This window comes from Pantherophis guttatus, chromosome 2 (assembly GCF_059756535.1).
Source record: "Pantherophis guttatus breed Tessera chromosome 2, ASM5975653v1, whole genome shotgun sequence".
NCBI classification, from domain to species: Eukaryota; Metazoa; Chordata; class Lepidosauria; order Squamata; family Colubridae; genus Pantherophis; species Pantherophis guttatus.
In genome coordinates this window covers 193531466-193554676 of record NC_142064.1, presented here as the reverse complement: position 1 = coordinate 193554676, position 23211 = coordinate 193531466, and the positions used below count along the sequence as shown (strand labels likewise).

The 23211-nt window shown below is 36.4% G+C and overlaps 1 protein-coding gene and 1 long non-coding RNA gene across 2 annotated transcripts; one reads left to right on the top strand and one right to left on the bottom strand.

Annotated features, from left to right (window-relative positions):
* Positions 1-821: 821 nt before the first annotated feature.
* LOC117660571 (uncharacterized) lies at positions 822-2691 on the bottom strand. The gene is made up of 2 exons (XR_004589704.3): positions 2599-2691; positions 822-1163 (listed from the first exon to the last, which is right to left on the bottom strand). It is a non-coding gene; the product is annotated as an uncharacterized LOC117660571 (long non-coding RNA).
* A 22-nt stretch (positions 2692-2713) lies between these two features.
* LOC148115472 (uncharacterized) lies at positions 2714-22179 on the top strand. The gene is made up of 5 exons (XM_087885166.1): positions 2714-2850; positions 3976-4112; positions 8157-8344; positions 11907-12022; positions 21969-22179. The coding sequence occupies exons 1-5, from the start codon at positions 2714-2716 to the stop codon at positions 21991-21993; spliced, it is 603 nt and encodes a 200-aa protein (XP_087741292.1). The 3' UTR covers positions 21994-22179.
* Positions 22180-23211: the final 1032 nt, after the last annotated feature.

Genomic DNA, 23211 nt, shown 5'->3' with positions numbered 1-23211 from the left:
ATTTTCTCCCTCTTTACAGAAACTCCCGTCACCTTGTACTCCGTGTTAGTTATGATACCAAGTGGAAGTGTGCACGGCGTTCTCCTTGGGATACAAGAGATTACTGTAGGCTGCCATATAGTCCTCCTTTGCATTTTGTTTTGTTTTGGGTTTTTTGTTTCACTTTCCTTATCTCAGGAGAGTGACAACTGTTGCTCATTAAAAAGGAAGAAAAAAAATAAGTAGGGGCTGGTGATTACCAGCAGAAGACTATTTATAAACTCTTGAACAATAGCTGACCTTGGCAGCTTCAAATGCTTGGACAGCCTAGCATTCTCACTGCCTTGGAGTATCGTGTTCCCACCCAACTGCCTGGGGCTGGCTTTCCCACTTGTGGTTGCCAAGATGCTGCCTGTGGGTGGAGGCACAAGAAGAAAGCATAAACCATACAAGGAGGTTAAGGCAAGGAGCTTGTGTTTTCTGTAGTGAGTTCAGGAAACATTTTATTTGCCTTCTCCCTGGAGTGTAAAAATATTGGCCACTGCTCTTTTTCAGATCCTTAATTGTTAGTGTTGGGCTCTTTGTTCCTATTTAAAGTAATAAATGCATGGTTTCTACTTTTGACCTAGTCTGTTTTCTGTTTATGCATTTCGTTTTGCTACTTTCAGTTTAAAGCCACTACCACCACCACATGTGCAACAAATCATAAAGGTATTAGCACTGCTTTTTCTTCTCTCTTCCTCCCTCTTGTGTGCTCATGACCCACACCCATCCGCACACACTTTTAACTCTCAAAAAAGCAGGAGACAAATTATGCAAAATTTGTTTGTCGCAGCTTCTAGTTACATTACACTTGTTTATTTGTTGCACATATCACGCACAAACATGTACGGGCATATTTCTACATATATTCTTAAATGCATAAGGAATGCATGTGGTAACGTTAGAACTGTTGCTTTGGGGAGGCTGATGTCTGTTTCTTTTAATGATGATGCTGTGTCGTTGGCCAAAAATCTTAATGATTTGCAGTTAGGAAAGGAGCATGTGGAAATGATTTGTTCTTTTAGAGAGAATGGGAAGAATTGAATCGTGAAACAAAACAATATATGAAGGAAAAGTGAATGGGATCCAGAGGAAGAGAAAGACTGAAAAACAAACTGTGATTGGAAGGACTGGATGAAATCCTAAAAAGAAAGAGATGAAAAGTTTAAGGAACAAAAGACAATGAATTGGTGAATAAAGGTGTAGAAAAAGTACAGAAAGATATGACTGCTATTTATATAAATTAGATTTAGCTATATTTTCTTTTTTTTCTTGTTTATTTAATTAATGTATATATCGAACTTCTTAACAGCCTATCTCCCTCATAGAGGGACTCCGGCTGATGGACAATTTAATCAATATAATAAAATATTAAAAATGGGATAATTTAAAATAATTAGTAATTTTATATAAGAGTAGTGTAATAGCTGTGTATATATATCTCACATTTCCTTCAGGCTATATGAATATCCCAAAAGAAAACCTTACTCCTTTTCTCTGACTTCTCACTCTGATATCGCTTACATTGGTTAATCCAATCTATTGATAATCTAAATCTATTGGTAATGCTGATTCCTTCAGTGACCACTAGATGGATTCCTTGGTTTTTGCTGTAGAAAATAGACAAATAAGGTAGTAAGAATTTCATTTTATCTGGGAGTATCTATATCTGCTGTTTTAATGGCACACTTCTTTTTTGCTGGGAAGGGTCTGAGAAGTGTTCACCAATTATAAAAAGAATGGGTTAACATGTTTGTACTAAGATGTTTTAAGAAACATATTTAAAAACAATGCTCAGTTCAGTTTCCATTTTCTTTCCATTCGCAGCTGTTCTGATCATTTGGCTTCCATGAGGCCCAAGTAGAATCATAATATATTATGTATGTTTTCAACCAATTATCTAATCATTGTAGATGCTGTTGCAAATGATCCCCTAAGCCACAGTGGAAAGAAGTGTGTGAGAGTGAGAAATTGTATTCAAAGGAGAGTCTGTGAAATGGAAGAAGCCACTTTTATCGATAAAAAAATTGTTTCAGTGCTCACATCATATTGTTTTTGCAAGGGAATAGCCCAAATATTAGTAAATTATTAATTAATTAATTTAATTAATTAAATTAGTAAACTCTATGAATACTTTAGGTTTAATATATAAGAAAAATTTACAGAGTGGCATATGTAACAATAGTTTTAAATTACATCTGAATTTAATCTTGTGGTAGGTATGGTAATTTCTTTTTTCCTAACTCATGATCCTGAAAGATGGGTTTAGCCATTGTAGCTCAGTAGAATTTGATATTTATTTCTTTGTTTTGTTGTTCATATTATTGGTGTAGGCTGTTACATATGCAACTCTGTAAATTATTCTTTTGATCTAATAGAATAGAATGTAACCTAAACTTATAGCCACATTTATAAATAACAGGAAATCTATGCTTAGGTATTTTAACACTGTGACATCTTAACATGTATACTATGTAAATGTATTTCAAATTCAGATGATAATGTGTTGTTTTTAGTTTTGTTTCTAAATTCAAAAATATGATCTTCCATGTCAAAAGAGCCCAATTCTCTACCCACTTTGAGGCTCAGCTGAGAATATTTCTTTCAGCACTGCTCTATGAAGTAAGGCTGGTTCTCCATTCCAATCTTCTCTATGTGATCATCTAGTTAGTTACTGTAGTTGCATGCCTGCATGAAGACTGTTGGTGTAAATCAATCTTTCTGTATTCTAGAATGTGGAGATGGCATCACAATTGATAGAAATGGAGATTTTTTTTGTTTCTTCACTGGTGGTTCCTCCAGGACTTCCATTAGTCATCTACTGTTCAGGTTGATTTATATTTTTAACTAAATAGTTAACTGTACCTTAATGTTACTTTTATCTTTATCCTGCTGATTGTGTATCAACAATGTAGGCATTGTTTTTCCCCCCCATACAGATAATAATAGAGCAGAGAGGAATGGAATGGAATGGAATGGAATGGAATGGAATAGAATAGAATAGAATAGAATAGAATAGAATAGAATAGAATAGAATAGAATAGAATAGAATAGAATAGAATAGAATAGTTGGAAGGGACCTTGGAGGTCTTCAACCCCCTGCTCAGGCAGGAAACTCTATACCAATCTTTTCTTAAAAACTTCCTCAGCTAATAATCATTCATTTAGTGACTGTTTGAAGTTACAATGATGTTATAAAAAGTGACTTACCACCAACTTATGATTGTTGCAGCATCCCAGGATTACATGATCACCATTTATGATTTTCCCATCCAAGCAAAGATAATGGGAGGAGTTGGATTTCCTTAGCAATGTGATTCACTTAGAACTGCAGCAAAAATTGGGAGCGATTCATTTAATGACCTCATTGCTTAGAAGTGAAGTTCCAATCCTAACTATGGACATACTGTAAATTGAGGACTACCTGTAATTTATTATCTGTGAAGTCCTACTGTTCCAGAAGATTATGTGAAAAAAAGAGCAATGGTTGTCAAAATTACCTTTTTTTTCATCTTCTCATGATCAGTTACATTAGTTGGCATCCCTTCTTATACCCATCTATTGACATTACTAAAGTCTTGTGTTCATTTGTATCTCCTCCTGGGGCTACTCTGTCAAAAGGGGAGGGTAGAAACCAAAGTGGAAAGATGCAATTACTAGTTTAAAAGAAGGAAACAATTATCTATTTAAGAGAATAGTCTTAAGAAGAGCCTGCCTGCCCTCAAAATTAAACCTATAAATATAGATGATTTGGCAGATATAAACATCTCTCATTTTCTCAGCTTATGTAGTGAGGAAAAACTTAAGGAAAAACTTCAAGGATATATTAACTTGGAAAATAACATCAATGTGAGTTTGAATTTATATTCATAATAACTGTGTTTTCACAATAAAAGAAAGGGAAGAGATGGTTCCCTTTGCTTTGTGTTTAGATAAACTTCCTGTTCATTTCAGACATTTTGAAACAAGAAGAACAAATGCATTTGAATTCTGGTTTGGACATGGAAATTGGCTGCCTGAGAGCAAGCAGAGAAGATACCCTACTTCCCAATCCAGTTGTATAGAACCCAAAAACAGGTTTGGCACACAAGGTAGAAATTTGCACAAAAACAGCAACAGATGAAATGTTATAACTTTTCTTTGCCCGTTCATGATATTCAGCCCAGAGTCTAGACATTCAATGTGGATGTATGTGCAGTCAAGGATGGTCCATTTCAGTAGCTTTCAGTGGTATCATATAAATGATATCACTCTTAAGTTCTATTCTTATTCATGTTATTAGAATATAGGTAGACGTTGAGTTACAAATGTAATGGAAACTGCCCATTATAGTCGGAAGTTGAAATGGTTGTAAAGTGGGTTGGTCACACGATCAACCCAGTTTTATGACTTTTTCTTGCAGTGGACATTAATTGAAAACAGTGGTCATTAAGCAAACCCATTGTTCGCTATGGTACAGTTTTGCTGAATATTGGAAATAAGTACCAGTTTTGGGTAAACCAACGTAAAACAGAGTCACATGACTGCCGGACGCTCAAAACAGCCATAAATGTGATTGTATTGCTGAGTGCCCAAAGGGCAGTCACATGACCATGGAGTGGGGTGACTATCAGAACTTCAGAACTTGGTCATAAGTCCCCTTTTTCAGGTAGGTCATAACTTTGACTGGTTGCTAAGTGAATGGTCATAATTAAAGAACTACTTATAAGGCTGATATTGAAAATGCTACTCTTAAGAGGCTGATCACTGAAGATGGTAAGAAAAGCTATTGAATTGATGGAAATCTTGCCCATAGAGAAGGGGTGTCAAACTCAAGGCCTGTGGGCCAGATTTGGCCTGTGGGGTGCTTAGATCTGGCCCGCTGGGCCACCCTGGAAATAGCGAAGGATCGGCCCACAGTGCCTCTGCCAGCAAAAACAGAGATTGGGAGCAGAGTCTTAGCACTGCTCTAGCCCTCAATGTATTTCCAGATGAATATTAGAAAGAATTGAGAGTAATTAATACAAAGATATATTGAAGGAGTTAGAGACTAAAATGTTGATATTTTAATAATTAAAATTGGGACTTATTTTTCTCATTAAAACAAATGCTACTATGTCTAAAATCAGATTGCATTTGTGATACAATTGCTTTGTGGTTGAAACTGGAGGTACCCTTGTTGTTTCTTCTGGGAAACATCTTGTAATTGCATTTAGAACATTCAATGTACAATTCATCATGAACTTTATTTTGCTTGATTGTTTTTGCAGGAACATAGATTTTTAGCCCTGTGATTACCGCAGCTTTTTTTTTTTTAGATAAATAAGCTTTTAGACCTTGTATAATGTTTTTGTTGATTTTTTTAAAAAAATACAGCCTGCAGTGCAGTGTGCAGCTTAAAAACCGAGATATAAAATCAGAGTTAGAAAAAACCATTGAGGCGATCATGTCCAGCACCCTGCTTGGTTCAGGAATCAAAATCACAGCATCCCAGGCAGATGTCTGTCTAGCCTCTGCTTGATAGCATACAACCAAGTAGAACCTACCAAGTTTTATGGGGTAACTCATTTCATTGTAGAACAGTGGTTCTCAACCTTCCTAATGCCGCGACCCTTTAATACAGTTCCTCATGTTGTGATGACCCCCAACCAGGGATGGGTTCTAAATTTTTTTACTACCGGTTCTGTGGGCGTGGCTTATTTTGTGGGCGTGGCTTGGAGGTCATGTGACTGGGTGGGCATGGCTATGTGTATAGGGACTACTCAGAGGGCTGAAAAAAGTCATTTCTGACAAGTCCTCGGACTTTTGACTGGTCCTCACACTTATGACCATCCTCACATTTATGCCTGTGCAGCATTCTTAACAACCATGTCACTCATTTCACAACTGCTTCTCTTCAACATGGTATAAGATAGGGCAAAAAATGTAAAATGTGAGGACAGTCGTAAATTCGAGGACTGGTCAAAAGTGCGAGGACCAGTCAAAAATAACTTTTTCAGCCCTCTGAGTAGTCCCTGTGCACAAAAGGACTAACCAGAGGGCTGAAAAATGTGATTTCTGGCAGGTCGTCGCACTTTTGACCGGTCTTCGCAGTTATGACTGGTCATCATTTATGCCCATTGTACCATTCTTAACAACCGTGTCACTCATTTCACAACTGCTTCTCTTCACCATGGTGACAAGATAGCGCAAAAACGTAAATTGTGAGGACAGTCGTAAGTTCGAGGACTGGTCAAAAGTGCGAGGACCAGTCAAAAATAACTTTCAGCACTCTGAGTAGTCCATATGCATAAAAGGATACAGCAATAGAGAGAGATGAAGGAAGGGAAGGGAAATTAGAGTAGGAGTGAAGGTAAGAGAGGGAGGAAGAGAGGAGGAGAAAGAGAAAGAAAGAGGAAGTAGGGAGAAGAAGAAGAGGGGGGAAGAGAAAGTAAGAAAGAAAGAAAAGACAGAGGTGGTAGGTTTGAGGAGAAAGATTGCTGTACAATAAAAAAGATGAAAGGGAAGAAAGCCAACCCCAAACAAATATTAAGATATTAAGATAAAGAATGAATTGTTAAACTTTAAAGAATAAAAGAGAACAAATAGCAATAAATAGCAATAATTAGAAACACACATACAAACATACAACGTATTTTCTTTGAACAGAGTATTTGGCCGGTTCACAAATTTAAACAGTTGTAGGAGGTTAGCACCCACCCCTTTCCTAGAAGAATGAAATATTTTGGGAAATATTAAAAAGGCAGAATATTATATTTCCCTACCTGGATGAGAAATGGAGAAGCATATTTTACAGACAAAGCAGCTCCCACCTTCCTGCCCCCCACCCTTTGTTAATTGGCCAGAGGTAGAAAGTCAATCCTTTGTCAAAGGACATTTGCAACACAATAGCAACAGAAACTAACACAATGGGCCCCATCAAGCCATGTGATCCTGTCCACCATTAAACCATCTTTCCAAGCAGTCTCCATGTTTCCAGTGTCTTTTTCCCCACTTGGAGCAGAACCCAGAAGGATATTTCTTCCAACACAGTATTTAGTCATTTCAATTAAATTTACAATTTCTATATTTCCTTTTTACCATATTTATTCCTCATCTATTTTTTTAAAAAAACAATATTACCCTTCATCCTCATCTCTAATCTTAATCAAATTCAATTTTTCCCTTCTATTCTATATTATACCCCTTCGCATTGTCATCTATTTTTATATCCATCTTCACATTGGTTAATTATGTAATTATGTAATACAGTTGTTTAATACAAATTCAACATTTTAATATAAATCAATTAGTTATATAACTATCTTTTTTGAATATTAATCAATATGAACATGAATATTCCAATTATTTCCATGCAATCCAATTTCTTACAAATCAATTAATTATATTTACCAATAATAATAATAAACCAAATAATTTCTCCCATATATTCCTCCAAACCACAACTTAACCAATTAATAGTATCTCAATTATTACAATTCCCTAGTTAAATAGAGCTTTTTTTCTTTTGTGTTTTAAAATCTTGAACTCTCCTCTTTTGCCCTAAATTTCCCATGTTTGCACCTACCTTTTTTGGTGAGGAAAAAGAAAAAGAAATCTGTCTCTGCCTCATTTTGTCACGTTGCAGCAAAGACCCTTCTTTACTTTCAATTTCACTTTTTCAGCATAGCTAGGGGGAAAAAATTTGCTCCAGGAATTTACCTCTTTGCAGCTAGCTCTTTGAAGCCCCGCGGCAAGAATTTAAACAGTTTTTTTCCCTCTAGCCATCAGCTGGGACTCCGGAGGCAGCAACAGATTGGGAGTGGGCGGGGTAAGCGAACGGTGACAGGGCGATCCAACAGAGGCAGAGAGTGAGGGTGAGTGAAGGCGTGGGGGGGGCGAGAGAGGGCTTTGGCGACCCCTGTGAAATGGCCATTCGACCCCAAAAGGGGTCGCGACCCCCAGGTTGAGAACCGCTGTTGTAGAATGTCTCTTACTGTTAGAGGTTTTTCCTAGCATTCAACCAAAACCTGCCTTGTATTATTTAAAACAGTTTTATATGAACATTCTGAAGATATCTTCTGAACGTAGGCACCTGGCTAAAAACTGGAAGACCGTGCATTTTAGTCCTGCTTAGCCATGAAAAACAGCAGGGTAACTTTGGGCCATCTCAACAGGGGATTCTGTTCAACAAGAATCTTGTGCGAATGTTCCAGGGACCTTCCTTCAGGAAAAGAGCTGCCGAGGTGTTGTTCAACAATGGAAAGAGTGTGACTCAGCTGTACTCATGCCATTGATTCTGCTTGTGAAGCAGCCATGGAAACTTCCAGCCATGGAACAAATGAGTGTTCAAGCTTATTGTAAGGTAAATTGTATTTGACCCTTCTTTTCACTTGGCCTCCAGGTATATTTCTTGCCTGAATGATGGCAAGAAAGTTGCCTTTAAATCAAGAATCTGAACCGTTTTTCCATCAGCATATTACCTATATTGCACTGCAATATTATTGCAGTAAATGGCTCTTGCTTTCTGATGGTTCTTCAGCGTTTTGGTATCAGAGAAATGTTGATCTTCACAGAGACTTGACAAAGAATGACTTCCTCCAATTTTTCTGCCCAGGCAGCTTTGAACTGCTTGTATTTTGTTAAAAAAATCCTTTATAGTTCCAATCTAAATTAACCAGCTATAGAACCTGCAGAGAAACAATCTCACTGAAATTAGGGCATAATCAATATAATCATAAAACAGAAACATAAAAGTACCAATACCATAGCCTTGTCTCCCTACCAGTTGTGTATTCGCAGTCAATATGGTCAATCTTTACAATAGATCTCATACAGAAGCTATGTAAAAAGCAAGGTTTGCTCCAAAGATGCTCATTAAGTCAAACATAGTTTAATGACCAGACCAGTAGATCATTAGCAGCAAACTGTAGCAAGTTAACTGTCCAAAGCCAAAGAACAAAAAAAGGTTAAGAACAAGTCACAGATACGACTAAAGATACAGTTATAAGCCAAAAGTTAGATAAGCCTCATTAGGCATGCCAAGTCAACCAGTATTCAAAATAGCAATCCTGGATAGCCCAAGTAAATTCATGATCTGTAATTGCTTTATTAACGAGACTGCCACTTGTTCAATGGGTCACCATTTAGTCCAAATACATTTAATCAGATGGATTTACAATGTCAGTCAGAAACCCACCTCCACAAACAACCAAGCTTCCAGCAACTCCAGTCACGCTAGTAAAAGTGACAATTGAGATTTGGAGATCACCATTCACCTGGAGAACAAAAGATTCCCCATCCTTAATTTAAAATGAACTCAAATCCCTATTCAGCCTTGGCTTCATTGGATAGTCTGGTATATTGCTGCCTTTTTACCTTACCAACACACTAGATCAGGGGTGTCAAACTCATGTCTTCATGGCGGCATCATGTGACGTATCGGGACTTTTTCCCCTTTTGCTAAACCGAGTGGGGGCAGGGCCAGCATGTGACGCATCTGGCACACAGGCCGCAAGTTTGACACCCTTGCACTAGATGATGATATGATTTGTGTGATTCTACTTACTGTTAAATCAACCATTTAGGTTTCTTCAACAAAGCATGATTATTACAAGCAACATTATGAATCAGAGTAAATCTAGCTAGTAATTTATGGGAGCAGATATACTGGAGAGAGCTTTGGACTTTATATGTAAAAGAAATCTTCATTGATATCCATGGGATTATTTCAAAGCACCATAACATATAGTCTAGAGACAATGTGATGACCTGACATTAAAAATGGATTAGGAAGATAATAATTTAAATCTAGTATGACATGAAACTCATTGGGTGACTTTCAGCTAGTCCTTCTTTTTTACCCTAATCAATGTCATTGTTATTATCTTGTATTACCATTAAGAAAGAGTAGGATTCAAATGTTAAACTTATGTGTTGTTCCCTTATTTCTATAAACATTCTCAGGACAAAACCAAAATGGGCCACTCAGAATTTCTACTGCAGCTATAATCAAAATTCCAGAACCCATTGTGCTTAGTTCTCTCAGCTTTCAATCTTTTTCCAGCAGTAAGGAAAAAATAAATATTTACTCAAGAATTACTCACACATGTGCTAGTTTCCCAGGTGGAAAAAATAGTTTCTCAGAATTGAACATAATGTGCAATACTGCTGAACCCATGTCACTTCTTGACATTATATACAAATTACAGCAATGATTCCCAAAAGGAAGGGGTGAAATTGAGCTGATAGCTTCTGAGTCAAATTTAGCCGGTTTTAGAATTAAGAGTGTTCAAGGGTTTTGTTTTTTTTAGCTTAATGTGAAACATCCCTTGTTCAGGAAATAAATTCAAGAAATAATGACCACATTAAAAAAAGATGCAAATGGGAACAAACTGCAAAGGAAGAGACTGGAATCTTTGATTTGTAGTAAATGGGAGGAAATTGTTTCTAAAATTACTAAGCTGAGCTCTGATGGCATTTCTAAGAAAAGTACCCCTATGATAATGGATAGATTTTAATAAACTTAGTAGGCCTCTATTAGATACTAGTTTAAACAAGCATGTTTTAACAAAGCCTTCCACAATTAACTCAAATATTTAAAATAAAGGAAGAGAGAAAGAGCCTTTAAGACTTCAAGAGTCTTTTGAAATTTGCCATGCACTAACCTTGCAGTTCAACGTCTGTTTATGTGGATTAGTTATCCATGTCGTACACAAAACCTCATGATAAATAATATCAAACAAATAAAGTAAATTAATGGAACAAATCAGAAATCTGTGCTTAAATCAAGATTTTAATTACATTTTTCTGAGACATACAAATCAGTTTCAGAAATTCATGAAATAGAGATAGAGGAGTCTCTGAAATGCTCCAGGAATATCTCCTTGGCATTTCAAAACTATCTTGCACTCTGAAATAAGGAAAACATATATACAGTGCAGGACTGATTTTTTTTCTTAACTAGCCTTGCCCTCAGTATTTAGTGCTTATTTACCCATCACCATCCAAAATAGTTTTGAAGCTGGGTGAAATGAATAAATAGAATTATCAGAGTTTTAAATGGCCTTAAAAATCATTCGGTGAAGACCTGCCCTCCAAGACCTCCACACAAAAATCATTCAAGTCCAGCAGAGTGTGATTTGATTCCAAAAAGATGGAAGATGTCATAAGCTGCTATAAACCTCATTGCTCTTAATGAGATGTTACAAATCCCATCCTCCAGTCATCCTACTTTCTCCATTAATACATTATCAGGCTTTAACTGAGCTAACATTTGTTAACCAGATTCCATTGAGGTAGACATCAAGGACTCTGGATACACTTTTTGTCATATACCAATAATACCCATCAGAAGGCCCCGAGAGCACAATTTACTGGCATTATAAGAATCTGATTTACTTGAAATAATCTCTCCCTCTGCACAATTCATCAAGCACATATCGATACACATGAAAGAAAAAGTAAAACTGGCCTGCTTGATCTTCAGGAATGATAGTGATGAAATTGTTCCTGTGGATATCTATACAGTACATACAAAATACAGGTAAAATTGATTTCTTCAATCCATTTTATAGCATTTCCAGTTTCAAACAGAAATCAAAATAAACTTACATCCCACAACAGGAACTTTAGACTTATAATTTTTAAAGTGATTAACACTGAATTAAATAGAAAGATAATATTTCATAGATATAAAGTTCAAAGGGGAAAGTTAATAGATTTGTCAGATTTCGCACATTGTAACACACATGAGCACTAGTTTAAACAGATGAGATCAAGACCAATGTCTCTGCTCCTTTTCATGACCTTCGTTTAACTTCCCAAAATAATCCAAGAGAATACACATTATCCCAATGAGTCAATTGTTAAAAAAATTATTTAAAGTGAATCATTCTGCCATCCAACATACATATTTTATCCCTTAGCCATTTTCTACCTCATCATTTCAGAAAATGGCAGGCCTGGCCCATTTCATTTTACAAGCTACTTCTTGCATTCGAACAAGAATGATTATCTACAGATGTGATGAGCCTGTCCAGAGGTAAATAATTTTACATTATGTAATTTAACATTATGTGTTTAAATGTTATTTAATATGCATTCATGACAAACATGGGAACTTGATTTATTTTTCTTTCAAAGGACTAAACTACCTACTTATTTTGCACACAGTTTTCTTAGCAACAACATTAAATGTACTTTCTTTTGGAAATCAATTTTGAAACTCATATTTTTGCATGGAAATAAAAGTGTTTTGTATAATAAACCTCTAACCACCAACGTCATAAATCATTGCAAGCCAGTCGAACAAAATGGCTGTTTTCATTCCTGAAAATAAGCTTTTAGGCTCTTGTCCACTGTGACAATTTACTAAAGAGGGTTTAGCAAACAAATGGTTGTAGGAGGAGGGTTAATTCCTCTCCCAAGAATTTTAAATTTATTATGACAACTGTTGTTCACATTTTGTTCTTGGATCTAATTGTGGGTTCTGCCACTGCTTTGAGTATAAAACAGTGAACTTTGTACCCTAGATAGCTTTTCTTCTAAGCTGAATAAGATCCTCCACAAAATATTGCCATTTCTCAGGTAAAATAAAAGTAGATTATAAATTTTTACAATCCATTGCAAGGATGGCTAGTCTTACTCTATGTTTGAACTCCAGCTTTTACTATTGTACACCTCTGGACATGTCAGTTAGGCTAATTTGGGGGGGACTTCAGCAAAACCTGGAGAATGCATATTTTCCAGCCATTGAACAAACAGAATCAGGGTCATGGTTTAAGCAGTGTAAACTATTTGACTTAATGGTGCAAGTTATCCAAAAAACCTACTCATAGACTCCACTTTTACTCCATTAACTACAAGCTTTGCTATATGAGGTTCATGAAATCTGGAGCTCAGTCATATTTGGAGAGTCCCAAAGATGCTTTTTTTCCAAGAGGCAACAGGACTTTCTTGTTTTTCTTTGAAGACATTTCGCTTCTCATCCAAGAAGCTTCTTCAGCTCTGACTGTATGATGAAGAATGGAAGGATTTATACTCCTTGCAGACAGCTGGTCATTTGCATTCTTTTAGGAGTTGTTAAGGCCACCTGGAGGTTTATCTATGTTGTCAAGGTCACCTGAGTGGTGCAAATGGATGGGGGGTCTTCTTGGAACTGTTGAAAGGACTATGTTGTAGACTGGAGATAGATTATGTCATATTTCTCCCCACCCTCTGTTGAGAGAGGGCTGTTCAATTTTGATATAGATGGCTTCTTTGACCCCTATTTCAAACCAGCAGTCCTCTCTGTGCAAAATGTGGACATTTTGCTGTCTTCAAAAGAGTGGCAGTTGTCTTTTAAATGCAGATAGACTGCTGAATCTAGCCCTGATGGATTTGTTCTCCTATGTTTTTGTTTTTGTTTTGTAATTTTTTTTTATTTTTTCAAACATAAATATAAATCCCCCCCCCAAAGAACTAAGTTGTGGTCTGGTCACAAATAGGTATACTAGTTTAACAACTAAAGACAAATATTTTTAATATAAATTCCAACATCTTAATTTAAATCTTTCTATTATCTCATCATACATCATAATTTCCTACTAAAGCAAAGCTCATTTTTATATTCAATTATAAATTCAATTATAAATCAAAATTCAATACCGCTCTATCTAAATTTTTCTCCATTGCTCCTTTTACACATCAACATTAAACACAAAAACAGTCTAATCTGTTAATCTATATATTTACCTTACAATCTTAAGTTCCAAATGTATACAACTCAATTTTTATTTCAATTTATTAATCAAAATTTCTTTCTATTTTTCTCATTTTCTAGACCCAATTCATCCAATCTTTTAATCTTAAACTTTTACACAGACATCTCAAAGTTTTTCATTTCATTTCAGTTATCGCCCAACATTTTCTTTTTCACCCCTTATTAATAATTATTCTTCAATGTATTCTCCTCTATACCTCCAATTATTATTTTGCTAATTTCCAGCATAGTTTATTTTAGCTAATTTCAGCATTCTCCTCCATCACTCCACCTATTGTTTGGCTGATTTCCAGCATAACATATTTTGGCTGAGTTTTCAGCATATTCTCTATAACTCCAACTATTATTTGGCTGGTTTCCAGCATTTTCTCTTATTTTGGCTGATTTCCAGCATGCTTTATTTTGGCTGATTTCCAGCATTCTCCTCCATAACTCCACCTATTATTTGGCTGATTTCCAGCATTACTTATTTTAGTTGAGTTTTCAGCATATTCTCCTCCATAACTCCAACTATTATTTGGCTGATTTCCAGCATTTTCCATTGTTTTGGCTGATTTCCAGCATGCTTTATTTTGGCTGATTACCAGCATTCTCCTCCATAACTCCACCTATTATTTGGCTGATTTCCAGCATTACGTTATTTTGGCTGAGTTTTCAGCATGTTCTCCTCCATAACTCCAACTATTATTCTGCTAAATTATTTTTAAATTTTCTTTTTCAGTATGTTGTCTATTAATCCACTGTTTCCAGCTATACTCTTCCAGGGTGTATCCCCATCTATTTCTTAATATTAATCATTTCCAACATGTGTTAAATTCAATCTCAGTTATTACTTCTATCTGTGTACCTTATTATATCATCTATAAACATTAACAATTGATCATAATTATCATCCACCACTTTGTTATCAAATTAAAACTAAAACATGTTACATCAAATTATGCTTTTATGAAGATATCACTTTTAATCACCTTAACTTCCCACTTCTATTTTAATTATCTTTTATCTTTTATTTTCTATTTTTATTATATCATAAGCACTTCTTGTTTTTATTTAAAGCTCACTTAAACTTTGAACCATTTAAACAATTAAGCATTCAAACATTGCTATCTGATTTATCTATTTTGCTTCTTCATTTGCTTATCTATCCATAAGCATTTCAATTCAAAGTCAATACTTCCATGCTTAAAACTCTGCATATCCTTTTTAAGGATTTCAATTGTAAAGACTTTCTATTGTAAAGTCTATTTCCAGTAAAATCCATCAGCTTCTCCACTTCTGTTCCTGCGCCAGACCTTTTGTTGCTGCGCCAGTTAGTTAAAAGTTTATTAGTTCCATTGTATTTCTTCTTTCTTTGTAAAGCCATTAGAAGACAGAATAGGAATCTCCAAAGTTCAAAAAACCATAGTTCTTTTCAAAGTAATCCACAATAACAAGTCAAATAGGTTCTTTTCAGGAAAAAACAAGTTTCCACAATCAACACTTTCACTTAGTCACAGCTTCAATCGCCATTTTGAAACATTTATGTAGCTGTCTGTTTAATCTCTTTGTCTGGCTTTTAAAGATGCCAAATCCTTAATTATTGCTTTTCTCTTTTCCAAAAGTCAAATCCATTTCAGTTTTAACAAGAAAGTTCGAATATCCAGCTCTATTTGGTTAATAAGCAACTCATTCCAATCAATCAGTGCTAAAGTAAATTTCTTAAAGGGTCTTTAACTCCTTTACTTATTTTGCAAAATCTTCAAGCCCCTCAGATCTTCAGCCACTAGGTAAGGCTGGAGGTCTTGTTTGTAAATATCCTTATTCACACATTGTTTCTCGCCTGGGTTGGTGTCACTCACCCGGCTCCGGAACACATCGTCCTTTCTTCCTTCCTCCTGCACATTTCTTGTCCCGATTTGTCGCGGCTTCGTGGCAGCCGCCATGGCTGTCGTCCCCCGCCGCTGACTCAGAGGGTTGCCTCCGGCCTCCGAGGAACTTGCCTGTTCCTCTTGGCTGCCCAAGGGGTCCCTCTCTTTCCCCTGTCCCTTCAGGACAGGATCGGTCTGCAGACCTGTCAACGGCGGTTTGCCAGTCGGGGTTTTTGCGGGGCTCATCAGAGCCCCGCTATTTTCCCGACTGCATTGTCGCGATGCCAAATCGGAAGTCCGATTTGTTCTCCTATGTTGTGCCATGCGTTTATGAAGTGGTTGTTTTGTTTCCTGAATGTACAAATCAGCACATGACTCACTGCATTGTACTGCATATTCCACGTTGCTCAGTTTGTGTCTGGGTGTTTTATCTTTGGAGTGGACAAGCTTCTGCCTTAGTGTATTCTTGGGTTTGAAGTGTGCACATATGTTGTATTGGCTGAAGATCCTCTTGAGTGTTTCCGATATTCCTATAATGTATGAAATGACAACGTTGCTTCATTTATTGTTCTCTTTGTGGTTTGTTATGGAGGAGTTCCCGTAGGGTCTTTTTTTTTAGATTTGATGAAGGCCCACTTGGGATAGGCATATATTCTGAGGGCTTCCTTGATGTGTTTTAGTTCTTTTTCTTTCTCATCTTTGTTGGTAGGCAGGCCTTCAGCTCAGTGGTGTAGGGTTCTGATGACTCCCATTTTTGCTCCAGTGGGTGATGGGAATCAAAATCCAAATATTGATCAGTGTGTGTGGGTTTTCTGTAAACTTCAGTGTTAAGACTTCTGTCTTCCTTAATGTGTACTGCACAGTCCAGGAAGGCTAGACTATTTTCCTTAACATCTTCCTGTGTGAATTTGATGTATCAGTCCACGGAGTTGATATGTTTGGTGAACACTTCCATTTCCTGTGTTTGGATCTTGACCCAAGTATCGTCCACATGCCTATACCAGTTAGTGGGTGAAATTCCTGTGAAGAAGTCTAGGGTTTTGGTTTCTACTTCTTCCATGTAGAGATCTCCCACAATGGGAGAAACAGGTGAACCCATGGCACAGCTGTGTTTTTGTCTGCAGAAACTTTCATTGTATTTAAAATAGGTAGTGGTCAAGCAGAGGTCCAACATGGCACATATGTGGTCTGGGCTGAGGTTGGTTCTGTCACCTAAGGTGCTATCTTGTAGCAGTTGTTTTTTTCACTACCATGACAGCTTCGGTTGAAGGCTCTCATTAGTGTGAGTATATCTAAACCAGATTATCATCAGGTCATTTTACTCCTGCCAAGAAAAATGTAATAAATGCTACAAATGACATGCCCATCCCATTCAGCCATAAAAGCAATGATGACATACTCACATTTTCTATCTTCAGGCTCCATACTTATTTTCCACAAACTAGGAAAATAAATAGCATATAACGCATGCTGTAAACTGTGTTCCCAATTTCTTATAGACAGACAGCACTTTTTTTTCCAGAAAAAGTGAAAGTGGAAACAGTTTACTTCCTTACTTCTGTCAGCACGTCAAGATGCTTTTATTTGAAGACAGCCTGAAAACCTGACAATTTCCTTTAATTGTTTCCTAACATAATCACAGCACAAAGAGGGATTGGGGACAGGGACATTTCAAGCACAGCCACTTTAAATTCATAACAATGAAATTAAAGAATATTCTAATATGAGCAGCAAAATGTGAAAAAGTTTGGGAGGCAATCTGTTCACATTGTTTTCTTACTTGGCCTCCCCGAGTTGGAGGATAATGGTCCATAGCCTTCTTTACAAAACAGTCAAGAAAACTGATTGTTGAGACTAGGAAAGATGACCTTGGCAGAAATATGCAGAAACAATTACATAGGCAAAAGGAGTTGAAGCACAAAAGTCCAGAGTTATGAGATAACATTCAGAGGTGGCTCGAGAAGGTGTCTCCCAAATTCACTGAATCATAAAAACCTCCATTTTATGACCCTGTAACTATAAAAAAGAACTAAAATATATACACTTTTATTGACATTTGAAAGAATCTATGATAAAGTGGAAATTTTGATTTTAATAAACAGATGGAACAATGTGGTTGAAATGATTGAAATTTACATTATGTTATAAACTTAAAAGAAAATTCTTATATGATAACATATAATTGGTATATGGCAATAGCACGTAGACTTATATACCACCCCATACTGCTTTACAGCCCTCTCTAAATGGTCTCCAAATGTCAGCATATTGCCCTCAATAATCTGTTACCAGATTATCTACAAAAGTACTTCGAATTTATGTAGAAAATGTGAACGAGAGGGTCATGCTTGCGGATGTGTAAAACTTCTGGATTCAAATGTACACACTGATTCAGAGTATTTTTAAAATTAATATACAATTGAGACCAAAGGTTATTCTTTAGGGATTGGTGAAGAAACAATTAGGAAAAAAAGTCATGGAATTTTGTTTTTGCACATGAAAACTGCAGCAAGATTATTGTATGCATAAAGATGGAAAGAATTGTCACTACCCACAATTGTTGAGTGGTTCATGAACCACTGTAAATATAGCTAACCAAAGCAAAGAACATTACAGAATATTATAAAGGTAAAAGATCCCAGAAACTAAGCTTGATTCCTGGTAAGTAAATGGGACCTGTGTTATTTTCTTGGCAGCCATATGGAAACAGTAATTCATTAGCCTTGCTCTGGTATCTTTTCTGACTTCCCAATTTGGCCCAGAGCTGTAAACATTTCAGGTGGGTCTTTTATCCAGGAACTTGTCCAATGCAATTTAGCTTTATCCAAGTTTAGCTAGCTGCTGCCATCTGCTGTGACAGTGAGTATTTTTATAATGCTATAATAAAATGCTGTCTGAATTCCCCAGTTTAATTCAAGTTCTTATAGAAAAGCAGTATTACAATCTCATGAAACAATCATAGTCTGAAATCAACTTGTATTGGGAACTGGCTTCCCTAGATAATGAAAAATATCCATGAACTGTCTAGTCAAGAATAATCTCTGTATATTTTATTTTTAATATTCAGAAGGTGAGCTTCTCAGCTTAAAAGAGTACAGTTAGGTGCTAAGTTATCTTTTGGAACAAGACTTTATTCTTCCTAACAATCAGTTGGTATACCTCAGATGTTCTGAACTGACCCCTTGCCAGAAATGTGAGATGATTGGAAATGGCCTGAAGTGACCACTCACTTTTCCTTTGAGCTTGACATTCTTCAGAAACTAGATTCTTATTATCTGCCTCCATTTCTATCATAAGAAAACTGCTGTTCATCAAAACACATCAGTCATATATTGATTATTCACAATCAAATACCAAATTTGGTATTTGGGGCCTGGTGGCGCAGCTGGCTAATAGCCTGTTATTAACATTCAGCTGCCTGCAGTTACTGCAAGTTCGAATCTCCCCAGGCTCAAGGTTGACTCAGCCTTCCATCCTTTCTAAGGTAGGTAAATTGAGGATCCAGTTTGTGGGGGCAATAAGCTGACTTTGTATAAATATACAAATGTATGAAGGCTATTGCTTAACGCATTGTAAGCCGCCCTGAGTCTCCGGAGAAGGATATAAATCAAATCAAATAAAAAAATATTCTAGGCATGTAAACGATTTGTGTCTTTTTCAGCAGAATGTATGTATGAATGACTAGTTTTACCTTTGCTTGACCTTTACTTTTTGTACTTTGAGGTCTTTCTTTCTTTCTTTCTTTCTTTCTTTCTTTCTTTCTTTCTTTCTTTTCCTTTCTTTCTTTCTTTTCCTTCCTTCCTTCCTTCCTTCCTTCCTTCCTTCCTTCCTTCCTTCCTTCCTTCCTTCCTTCCTTCCTCTCTGTTACATTGGGTGGCTTTTTTAAAAAGAATTTGGCTGCTCCTATAATTGCATGTTTAGTTACCAAGGGCTAAGACACCTTATGTACATATTCACCGATCATCTGCTGGACAATTTGAGACCCAGTCAAATCATACAAAGATGCTTTGCAAACTAGGGAAACAATATGCTGTGGTTGCTAGCCTTCATCGCTGATTTGTTGTCTATGGAATTTCAGTTAAAAGAGATTCCAGGCTTATTTGCTCACAAAAAACAACACTCAAACATAAAAGGAAGAAGAGGTCCTTAAAAACAATTTAAACATAAAATGAGAGCACCTACTAGAACACTTAAATATACAATGATATCAAGTTTAACAAATTGCAATTAAATGTTGACCATATGGATTTTATTTTTCTTCTTTATATTTCTAATATTTTTCTGCCTTATTTTCTGTTATTTTCAGGTGTGGTTTTTTTGTATTATTATTTATTTTTGGATGTTTATGAAAAATAAATGCATGTTACTGATAATACATAAATATTTTTAAATAAAAGAGTTCACCTAATGCTGTTTTGTCTATTATTATTTCTAGCTGCTTTTACTATGAATTTTTGTTGTCTGAATTTTGTGCCACCTCAGTCTAAATTACTGTAATACTTATGATACAAATATTGAAAATAGATGCTATCTTAAGGAAATAGAGTATTCTATATTTAGATAACAAATAAACGCAGTCTGCATATCTAAAAAAAAATCAATTTTTAATTTTAAAGCTTTGAAAATTGACTTTTAAAATATTTGAAATTTTACTGGCAACAATCTGGACAGTACAAAATAGTATTTCTAGCCATGCAAATCTTGTAAGGGGTAAGCAATATCAGATGTGTCATGATTTATGATGGAGAGTGTTGGTCTTTTAGGATCAGCTATCAACAGCTGTTAAGAAAAACACTATAGACTAGCACTAGAGTAAAAATAAGAAAGTAATGGCAAAAAAAGAGAAGAAGCCTGTGAATGGATTGGCTCCTTGGAACCAATGTCCCCAGTCATTTAACTAAAGTTCTCATCAAGCATCTTATTTATACTGTATATGTATATCTTACTGATATAGTTTGATACATCACATCACATCATACAGTACAGTACAGTACAGTATGATTCCTCGCCTCTTACAGTAAACTTAATCTTTCAAGTTGGGAAAGGATCAATCTATAACAGCCATTTAGGAAAAACAAGGAATTTCTCAGAAGAAGTGAAAATTGATTAGTAAGAACCTCAGCTGCAATGTATGAAACCCACAGTTCAATTTTCTCCCACATTTGAATGTCAACTTTTTGTTCAATTTAAAAAGAAGTGTGCAAATCTGAGTAAATTCTTATCTAGCAAATAAACAACATAGAGGCCCCTTAGGTAGCACTGAAAATTCATTATTGCTGCCTGGTCTGGGCTGGAGTTTTTAATTATTATTCTAATCAAGCTGGAGAAGATCTCAATATTTTACTGTGGGAACAGTGAAGCTATTGCAACTCACTAAGCAAGGTTGTGAGCAGTCTAGTTTGACAGCTCATAGTTTCTATGTTGTAATAGCCTGAGGCTAAAGTTCACTTGCCAATTCAGACTTGGTGTATATTTAAAACTTTCTCATCCTATTGTCCAGGGCATCTAATCACACTATGTGTGACGGGGAAATATTTGTAATGGACATTGGCACTCCGACCAAAGTAGAACTTATGATGGCCTATTTGTCTTTTCCAGGTTGAACCACTTCTTTCTAGGTTCCACCCTTCCCTCAGATTAGGAAGCCATCAAGTAGCAGCTTCTGAAGTCTAGTACCCCTACAGTTCTCTAATATCTCCTTTGTGCGGCTCACATGTCTCAACGTGCAAGTTAAATAGGAGCATAGGATTTTCATTTAGTTGTTTAATTAATGAATTTATACCCTGCCTTTCTATTGATATAAACATGTAAGTCAAACAAATGAAAAAGCCCAGAATATAACCCATAACAATTAAAATAACACAATTAAAATCAGTGAGTGAATTTGGGGTAGTGGTTAAAGCACAAGGCTAAAAACCAGGAGAGCATGAGTTTTAATCCTGCTTTGGCACAAAACCAACTGGGTCACGTTGGGCCAGTGAGCCTCTCTCAACCCTAAGACAGTGGCAAGGGTAAGCCACGTTGGAAAACGCTGCCACGAAATGTTGTCCTGGCAATTGCCAGGAGTCAAAAATTCACCCGAAAGCATAAATACATAAACAAACTAATAAAAGAAAAACACAGATTTAATTATGATACCATTATATTGATTCCTCACAAAAACCTGGGTGAAGGAGAATTTTGCCATTTTTCCAAAATAGACAGTGGAGACCAAACATATCTATCAATTTGCTTATTTGTTTATTAGATTTATTATTTCAAGGGCTGCCCCAAGACAGTAGAAGGCATTTCTTTTTCTAGGTAAAGTCATAATTACCATAATTGGCTGGTCATGGCTAAGTCTCTAATGGCCAAATGTCTGCCTATTTTTTCTGCAGGGCCATGGGTTCAGGAAGACTTTAAAATTACTGCTGTCCTTGGGGAGCACTGCCATATCAAGAGCCAAAGATGGTATAACCTGAGATTCACTGAGCTTCTGAATGAATCTGAGTCTGACCATGTTTTTCCCTAACAGCTTCAAGACATGAGGTCAGTACTTCCATTGCTTTTCTCATTCAGCTCAAAATAAAGAGATAAAGTTGAATGTCATCAGCCTGTTGATTGTTTGGTGAGATGATCTCTCTAAATGGCTTTAGATAGTTAAGTTCAAGTTCCTAAATCTTTATCTATTTGTATCCATTTCTATATTTTTATTTCTTATTGATAAATCTATACCAATAATCTATACATACTGTAGAGTCCTCTTATGAATTACTATATTTTGCGGAGTAAATAAGTGGGTGGAAAAATCTGTGCGTCTTATATAGCGAATATTGTGGAGGGGTGGAGGAGGGTTGGTGCGGCGCCGATCAGCTGTTCTAGAATGGGCCATGGTGGTGAATGGGTGGTGGTGATGAACAGGCTGTGGCGAACAGGCCATGGCGGCGGTGAATGGGCCACAGTGAATGGGCCACGGTGAATGGGCCATGGCGAACGAGCCATGGTGGTGAATGGGCCACAGTGAATGGGCGGCGGTGAACGGGCCGCAGTAAATGTGCTGTGGTGAACCGGCCTCATGAATACCGGATGGATGCTGGGAGGCAGAGGCAGATTTTTTTTCTTGTTTTCCTCCCCAAAAGCTAGGTATATCTTATTCTCAGGAGCATCTTATAGTTCGAAAAATACACTAGTTCCTTATTCCCTATTCCTTTTTCCAGCACATCTTTGCACTGCCCTTTCCTGAAACCCTCTAAACTTTAGACATAATGAGTAACTGAGTTAAAAGGTCATTTTCTGGCCATTTTAACTGCTGGATCTACTCTTGTGTTTCACCTCAACCATAACTTGTAAGCTAACGTTTTCATTGGTAGCAGCAGTGCTCTTAATAGAACTAGGTATCTACTTTACAAAATGACTTCCTTCTTTCCACATTAACCCCACACATATAATGTTTTTGCAGTAGATAAGACAAGATGTAACTAAGGAAGAAATAACTATTGGCTCAGGAAATATTGTTCATGTGTTCCTTGCTACTATCACCACCTCTGAATACAACACTACCTTGAGGAGCTTAAATTGAAAAAGTGTGATGGGTTTTGGAGAGTAGAAACTTTATTCATTCAACTGTTTCCTTACCATCAG

Coding starts and splice junctions, on each gene's coding strand:
- LOC148115472 (XM_087885166.1), top strand. CDS start 2,714: ATGAAGACTGTTGGTGTAAATCAATCTTTCTGTATTCTAGAATGTGGA. Junction 4,113..8,156: donor AAACAGGTTTGGCACACAAG/GTAGAAATTTGC, acceptor CCATCTCAACAG/GGGATTCTGTTCAACAAGAA. Junction 8,345..11,906: donor GTGTTCAAGCTTATTGTAAG/GTAAATTGTATT, acceptor TTTATCCCTTAG/CCATTTTCTACCTCATCATT.